The following is an 8,678-nucleotide window of genomic DNA, read 5'->3' on the forward strand; positions in this document are numbered from 1 at the left end:
CATTTTTTAACAGGTGGTTATTGCTACTGCTGAATGTACATTATATTTAGTGTCTTCATAGAAAGTAATATGAGGTACAACTCTGCAGATTGCAGACTCCACAAGCACACACCATTATGTGTTAGGCTTCTGTATTAACCAACCATCACTGATTATCCCAGCTCCAACCACAGAAGAGGAACAGAAAGAGCTGGTGATGTGATTTATATATTTGGAAAATGGACCATTTGGGGCCGTAATAATGTGAAAGTATAGCAAGCACATCTCTGGAGGAATCAGCTCCATTGCCCCTCTCTTCAGCTGTGCAGTAAAAAATAATTAGATATGTGCAAACTGTCCTAGCATCAGAGGAAAGTTGTAAGCAGTGCTGCAAAAGAGAAATAAATATCACCAGTGGAAAGATCATTAACATCAAGACATGAGGACTGATGCAGAGATGGCTCTTTTGATTAAAGGTTCAACAATCTCTCGGATCAGTGAATTGTTCAGTGCTAGTTGTAATAATTGGTATGTCAATGCTATGTTTTGTTTTATGTTATCATCACAGTTACTTTCAAGCAAACTGGGAGTCATAAGCCAAAAGTGATCAAATGAATCTTCTCATACTAGCCTGCACACTGATCTTGTCACACATTTCAAAGCAGTTACACACACACACACACACACGCAGCAGGAGAGTCTCTGAGAGATAGTTCCATTATGACATTTAAGTTTGAATAACATCAATGTTCTAATCCTCGATGTCCCGCTGTGAATGTGTGTGCACATGCGTGTGTGTGTGTGTGTGTAAGGCAGTTCTTCCATCTCAGTTTAACAGTTGAAGCAACATGAACTCCAGAGTTAACACTTGTCTCCTGAGGGAAGTTTTCTTTTGCCACCTACACACAAATATTGCATTTGTCAGTGCGTCAGTAATTCTTTGTGCATTTCAAAACTACACACACACACACACACACACACACACGTGTGTTTTGTAATCAGCCCCCTCTTTGTTTAAAGGTTCAATGTGTGAAATATGCCAGAGTTTAAACTAAAAACATTGAAACAATGAACATTATCAACAGAGTGTGAAGAGGTAACAGTGTTGACGTTGTGTCAAAGACGTCTGTGTGTTGTGTTGCAGAGATATCTCCTGGATTTCGCAGTCTAACTGACAGTTCAGTCTAGGAGGCGATAGTGAGCCAGTCTGTCCTCAGTACAGAAGAAGCACAGCTGCCTGACTCTGGCAGACTCAGGGCGTGTCAACATTACATCCATGATCCCTGCACGTTTTCATAGTTTGTTTTGATTAAATCCAAAGATGACAGAAACGAGAATAAGACTCGCAGCAATCGCCTCGTTCCCACCGGGAAGTACGGCAGCCGGGAGACGGACAGATCTTCCGTCAAACTTTCTGTTGCTGCGGTTACACGGGTTAGACCCAGCGCTGCATCAGCCGGCTGTTACTCCAGATGCTGCGCGCTCTCCTCCTCCAGTACACCCGGACCCAAACCATCATACAAACTATCAAAACGTAACGTTACACGGAGCGTACAGCCCCCAGTCCCACAGTAAACACAGATAGCTAAGCCCAACGTGAAGATTAGGAAATAGTTATTTAGACCGACTCGAGTTTCAGCAGTTTGGTCTGACAGGTTCACACAGGAGTGAAGAAACACACAGTAAATATACCAACACTAGAAGAGAGAGATATATAACTGTAGAATATAATACACAGTATAAAGAATACACTATAATACTCTAAAACTAGTACTACTAAAATATAAACAGGTGAACATGCTTTTTTAAATAACTGATGGTTTTGATGATTGAATGGACCCAGCAGTAGTAGATATGAGATACTGCCCCCTGTTTATTTGGAGCAGGTGGCTCAGAAGTTAAGGTTTGGTTAAAACTACTTAAACATGTGGAGAGATTATTAGGTCATTGTTAAAGGAAACCAGCGTTGACTGTACTCTTGTACATTTGTCCTCAACTCCTCACCCAAACGTTGTGTTGCACTATATAAACATCACACTACGTTCTGCTTTGGAATCTCTTTTAAAACACCAACAGTGCTATCCACAAAAAAGAGAAACAGCATTTGTAGTTTTTCTGTGGAGGATTTATTTTGCTGTGCGACCTAAGATGGTGAAATATGCTTTTGCTCCAGCGTGAGACAAAGGGCATGTGCAGATCAATAAACAGACTAAAGGTGATTTAAAGGAATAGAACCGTGTACTTTCATGATAAGCCAGACAGAAAGCCATTTCTGTGTACGCAAAGAGGCTTGTGAAGTTTGGGGTAGCATTTCAGTTTAGGGTAATAAGTTATATCTGCCTACACTTGGAGATCAGAAGTTTAAAAGGGTCTCACATCACAGAAAACATGAACACAGATTATGTTTTTGTCAGAGCCTAGTAGCCGTGCAGCCTACGAGAGTGTGTACGCCCTTTGACTGAACCACGATGTTTAAATGTGTTAGGTGACCCAACAGGGTCCAATGTCATCAGCTAAACTGTGGTAGCCTGTAGTGATTGGGAGAGAGGGGGATGTGGAAGTTGGCGGACGTTGTGGTCACATGGTATAGTGACTTGAAATACTGTTCTAGCAATTTTATTCAAAACAAATATCCAAGGGACAAATCTAGCAACCTTTTGGGCAGAAATGAGCCACTTCACGTGTGAGAATGTCTCCAACACAGCTCAGTAAACCTGCGGTCCTCCTGTGTGCTGTGGCTGAGGCTCTTCGGGCCGAAGCTGCAGAGACACAACAGTCTGACTGAAGCACGTAGCTTGTTGCAGAATGTCCACCGCTGATACGCGTCACTTTATCTTCTCGCTGACACTTGTTTTACGTTATGTGTTTCATTATGGTTGTGTCTCTGATTCTTTTCCCCTCAGTGTCCTTTAACATGGCAGAATAAATGGGAGGGACCAGAAGAGCCAATGCAGTACCTCAGAGCTGTAGTAACACGGGCTCTCGCCATACAGGTAACACATGCATGTGTGCACACAAAGAGACACACTGCACTCTCTTTCTCTGTCAGTCTATCTGTCGGTCTAACACTCACAATACCGACAACAAAATCAACACATTGAGGAGAAAATATTTCGAAACAATTGGAATCTGGTGTGTTATAGGTGTCGTGTTTTGTTTAGCAGGAACTGAAATTCACACAGGCCTGCTCCTGACAAAGGACTAGTGGTAACATTTCTGTTGGATAACTGTTAGTCAAGGCATTTAATGGCACCCTCACTGGTTATTAAAACACCAAGACGCCTCTGGGAACCCTCTGTACTCTCACAGGAAAGAGACTTAAGAAGCCTAAGAGTTTTCTAATCAGCATTATTAGTATACTGATTGAGGGATCCATTTATATCCTTCATGCATTTATATCCTACCGGGAGCCTTGCCCTCCAGTTGTGATGAATATTACAGGAGGACTCTTCTGGATGTCTTAAGTTTTAAACGATTTAAAAAGCACCTCAGATATCCCACAATGGCCCCGAATCTATTTCTGGTGATTTCCCTCATGAGAGAAAGAAGACTCTTCAAGGACCAGGCACAAGCACCTTTAGCTCATGACTAAAACAATGTATGACTGATTAAAGCAATGTGTTTGACTAAAACCATGCTAGTAATGTTGTTTTCAAATGTGCTGTGGATTATTATATGGAAGCACGAGGTTCTGGGAAGTGTCTGCCCAAGGTTGTTGCCAGGAAATAAAGGTTCTGGCTGAAACTCCTCTCGACTGTGTCTGACTGTACGCCTACTTCAATATGTTTTGGCAGACTAGAATACGCACATACACACACATGCTCAGAAATTATTTATTTTTATGTGAATTTGATGCATTTCGTTATTCATGTGGGCGAGCCTCACTGCCTGTGTCTGTCTGCCTGCCGACCCATCTGTTTGTGTGTATGCCTCCCTGTCTGCCTGCCATCTCTCGTTTCTCTCTGTCTGCTAGCCTCCATGACTACCTGCTCCCCATCTGTCTTCATGTGTATCTATCTGGAGGCTGCACTGTCCTTAACTGTCTATTTCTGCCCATCAGTACTGAGTGATATCTCTGTTAGCAGTGCGTCTGTGTCCTGTTAGCTAATCAGCCTAATAAAGGCGGAGACGACCAAAGCTGCCGCTGTGTGGAGATGCTGAAGAATAAAGAGCTCAGAGCACAGCAGTGCACCCCAGACGAGCAGGACGACCTTGAAAACACTCAAACGCTCACACACACAGATATATATGCACACAAATACTATGCATACCAGCACACCCTGGCTCGCTGTCTTACACGCAGTCTGCCTCTGTGTGTGTGTGTGTGTGTGTCTGTGTGTGTGTGTGTGTGTGTGCGCGTGCATCGGTATGGGCTTGCATTTGTGCATATTTATTTCTTGGCATAATGCTCATCCCAATTTATCTCTAAAACCAGCGGAGACTGATGCTATACTAGAAGGGAATCCATTTATGATAGAGATTGGATCAGAAGTTTGTTCATTCCGCCTCTATTTGTCAGCATTTTATTCCGCTGACCTCCAAAAGTCACTACCTTCTATGGTGCTGGAGAGAGAAACTGCCTACCTGTTAAAAAGAAATGCAAAAAAGGGCCCAGAATAGATCAAAACTTCAATCTCAAATCAACTATCAAGGCTTAAATCTGGCCACTTCAGCCATACAGGCTTATGTGTATCATGATAAGCTTGGTGGGAAGTCTAAGAAGGACGGAGAAAACAGTTGTTGTGCCACTCTGCAAAACTTCCCAAAAAAAGAAAGGAAAACTTCAAACTAAGATTGTTTTGTGAGATATCTGGTTAAGTCCTGAGCTAGGCCTTTTGACAAAAATAACTAGTTTTTGCAGTGACAGAAGTATGCTGCTTACATTACCAAAGCAGTTGCTGAATAAGGAGCACATTGGAGAAGGCTTAGAGGGGTCTCTCTCCAGTCACACAGATCCACACTTTGTGCACCTGCGTCCAGCGTTTGTTGTCTTGTAGTTGTCTTTGCACAAACACATCTCTGCATGTGCCTGTGTATGTCTCAGTATACAGTACACACATGTGTGTGTGTGTGTGTGTGTGGGAGTGTGGGGGTGTGTGTGTACTGTATTCCCATTTGCAGGTAATTGGGGTTCCAATGTTATCAGCTTGTTGATGTGGTGATAAAAGGACAAGGGGACATTAAATACGGTCACACATTTCTATTGGCTTTGTGTTTTGCTCTGTCCCTTTGTAACCCTTTTTATCTCTCATTAACAAACACACACTGACTCAAGGTAGAGAAATTATGATCATTACACTCACAGATCGATGTTCTCTATGAACATTTAAAGAGCCACATACAATACAAACATAGACTATTTGTATTATGTATAACCACACTGTTGTGATTGGTGACAGGGTGAATATATAGAGCAAATATTTTAAGTATTTAGAGCCGGCTCAAATTTCACCACTTGAACTGGAAGAGAATTATGTTTTTATCTTTCATTGATCCGCTAAATGTTTTTTCCCCGACTCCTGTGAAAGAAATATAATGTTATGTCTGAGTTATGTGTTGTCTTTGAGTGTTTATTTGCAAGGCTTTTGGTGTGTGTGTGTGTGTTTTATTCTATGTGTCTGTGTATCCAGAGTTGGGTGGAGCGTGCAGGCAGACAAGCTCTTCTATCAGACAACCTAGATCTATCTGAGCTCTTCCACCCTGACACCTTCCTCAACGCTTTGAGACAGGAAACCGCCAGGTAACACTGAACGCTTGTGGGTTTATGTCAGTCAGAAAAGAGTATGAGTGCTAAAGGTAAAAACATATTTGTTCTGGTTTTAGGTCCATGGGTTGTTCTATGGATAGTTTGGTGTTTGTCTCATCGTGGAGGAGTCCCATTGCACAGGCCAAGCTACAAGTCAAGGTAGATCTACGACAAGCGCACACGCAATCCCACAGATCATGCATGCAGACAGCAGCCACACACTGCTACCATCCAGCTGCAGAATACTGACGCCATAGAGAAGGTGAACTCTGGTGGAAAATAATGAAGTAAAAGACGGCAGATGCAGATAAGAAGGCAGGACCTGAAAGAGAGTTTGTTTTGCTGTATATTCATTAGAGACAAGTCTGCTTGCCTTGACCGCAGTCATCTCTGGTCTACTGTGCTTTTTTTAATTCATTAAATGGGCACAATTTCAAACAATTAAAGGACTGAGCGCGCACAACACTTTCAGTCTTAATTTCTTTCCCTTTCATGCTCTGATTTAAGGATAATATAATTGCATTGTCTACCATTTAAATTATTTTTCTTTCTCCTAAATACTCTTTTCTGTCTTGCCAATAAAAGTTGGCACAGTTTGACTTGTACTTATTTAAAAAAAAAAAATACAAAGAGAGAGAGAGGGGTGGGGGGGGGGAGGGTGTGCGTGCTTAAAAAGAGGCTGCAGCTGCAAGGAGGGAAGGCAAATACTCAGACATCTGACAGAGAAAGTGAAAGGGGATAATTGTTGTGAAGCAATGAGCTCTCTTACAAACACACACACACACACACACACACACACACACACACACACACACACACACACACACACACACTAGCTTTTTCTGGATTTGTCTCTTTTTGGGCCCAGATTATGGTGATTTAGTAGTTTTCTGTGTGTGTCTGACTTGAGTTCCCTTTATTTCCTGCTCTACTGTGGAAGATCTCTGAGTCACTGGACTATTTTCACTCATGTAAACATGCTAGTTAATCTGGTTACAGCAACGTGTGTCTTCCTCTCGTGCTGCACATTTCTATTCTCTCACTCTTTTTCCAGGTTGGAGGTCTCCAGCTGGAGGGTTGTAGTTTTGACGGTGTTCATCTCTGTGAGAATCAACATGACTCTCCCAGTGTGTCGGCCGTCCCGCCCTGCTACATGGCCTGGGTTGCACAGGTGTGTGCTTAAAACAGCTGCATATTGTTGCCTTCACCAAAGAAGTTTAACTTTCTGTCGGTCTGACTTGAGTGAAACATGAAAAAGGGACCATATTTGTGGCTCTGTTAAATTGTTCTGCGTTTGATCCTAGAACTCTGCTGCTGACTGCGTCGCTTCGGAGGAGAGTATCTGGCTGCCTCTGTATACGAGCTCAGAGAGGGTGAAGGTAGTCACACACATCTGTCTTCCCTGCGGAGTAAACCCCAACCAGTGGATACAGACTGGAGCCGCTCTCTTTCTCAAACAACAGTGAAAGAACACAGGACAAGCGCATGGTGACCTTAACAGCGGGGACTTTTTGTGAGCACTGTAAGCCTCAGGTGAAGATAATATTGTCATAAAAGGCGGATTTGACTGGGGCATTAAATAACAGGACAAATTATTACCGCTTCAAAATGTCAAGCTCTGATTCTGCCACCATCATTTTTTAATTAAGCACCTTAGTTTGGAGACCAAAAACTGGCAGTAACATGCAGTTACTGTATGTCATGAGCATTTGCATAATGTGGTACAAGAGGAGGAGAAAACAGAATAATTGACTTTGTAGTGGTCTGCCTTCTGGTTTACGATGCAACAGCAACACTAATACTGGAAGGAAAAGTCCTTTCTTTTCCTTCCATGGACCAGCAGTAACATAACTTCATATTATTTTAATCTCAGGCTGTAATAATCTTTGATACCCATGAATTACTTTAATGTAAGTCTCACTACTCCCGTCATTTTATGCATTTCATAATATAGTGTAAAAGTGTTCATCAGTGACTCATTTTGTTTAAAGAGCTTGTGAAGAACATTATCCAAAGTTCAGAAAAGTTTTAGCCTTGAATGTTTGTTTCACAGTTATTCTGTTACCGGAGTGTACTTTACTTTTGGACATTATTTATTGAAAATAAAGATGAATTAAATGTTATTATTATTGCTATAACGTTTAGTCATGGTAGTCATTAACGTGTGTGTGTGTGTGTGTGTGTGTGTGTGTGTGTGTGTGTGTGTGTGTGTGTGTGTGTGTGTGTGTGTGTGTGTGTGTGTGTGTGTGTGTGTGTGTGTGTGTCACAGTTCATTCTGCTTGATCTGCCTCTCACCCAATTCTGCTGAAATGGGCTTTACAGGCGTGAAACACCTCAGTGTCTATTCCCAAAGTAAATGGTGTTTCTCTCTCTCTCTCTCACACACACACACTCACACACACACACACACACACACACACACACACACACACACACACACACACACACACACACACACACACACACTCACAAGCACTCAGTTAGTCCTTAACCTCTGTGTGATTGGTTCTGAGTTGAGGTAGTGCAGAGTCAGTGAGTGATGGATGGCCACAGAAGCACGAGGGAGGTTGTAAGATGTGTATGTTTGTGTGCGTTTGTGCATCAATCCAACCAAGAGCATCAAATTTGATGGATAGCTTAATTAAGCGTTTTTCTCCTGTATCTGCCTTTTTTCCCCCCCACTTTGTGTGTATGCAGTTGTGCTAATGTTTATGAGCATGTCTGTGTGCACACTCTTCTGTGAATGTGTGTGTGTGTGTTTGTGGAGACAGAAAAGAGTTGAAATGAAGGAGGTGCGGGTATTGTGTGCGCACTGCAGTGTGACAAAATGGGAGTGAAATGGAACAGCAGGTTTAAAAAAAGAAAGAAAAGAGGATTGGATTTCGGCGAATCACGGGCCTCTGGGTCAGAGAGTGAAAGAGAGACAGAAGGATGGAGGCAAAGAGTAGAGAGA

General features: G+C 42.4%; 1 protein-coding gene across 1 annotated transcript in view; it reads left to right on the forward strand.

Moving 5' to 3' along the window:
- dync2h1 (dynein cytoplasmic 2 heavy chain 1) overlaps positions 1 to 7,853 on the forward strand; it is a 106,070-nt gene extending 98,217 nt beyond the window's left edge. Inside the window, 5 exon segments of the mRNA XM_029446704.1 lie at positions 2,883 to 2,972; positions 5,610 to 5,719; positions 5,803 to 5,884; positions 6,780 to 6,896; positions 7,030 to 7,853. Coding sequence (XP_029302564.1) covers positions 2,883 to 2,972; positions 5,610 to 5,719; positions 5,803 to 5,884; positions 6,780 to 6,896; positions 7,030 to 7,191 — 561 coding nt within the window. The 3' untranslated portion in view covers positions 7,192 to 7,853.
- The last annotated feature ends 825 nt before the right edge of the window (positions 7,854 to 8,678 follow it).

The sequence above is a fragment of the Cottoperca gobio genome, chromosome 13, assembly GCF_900634415.1.
Source record: "Cottoperca gobio chromosome 13, fCotGob3.1, whole genome shotgun sequence".
Classification (NCBI taxonomy): domain Eukaryota; kingdom Metazoa; phylum Chordata; class Actinopteri; order Perciformes; family Bovichtidae; genus Cottoperca; species Cottoperca gobio.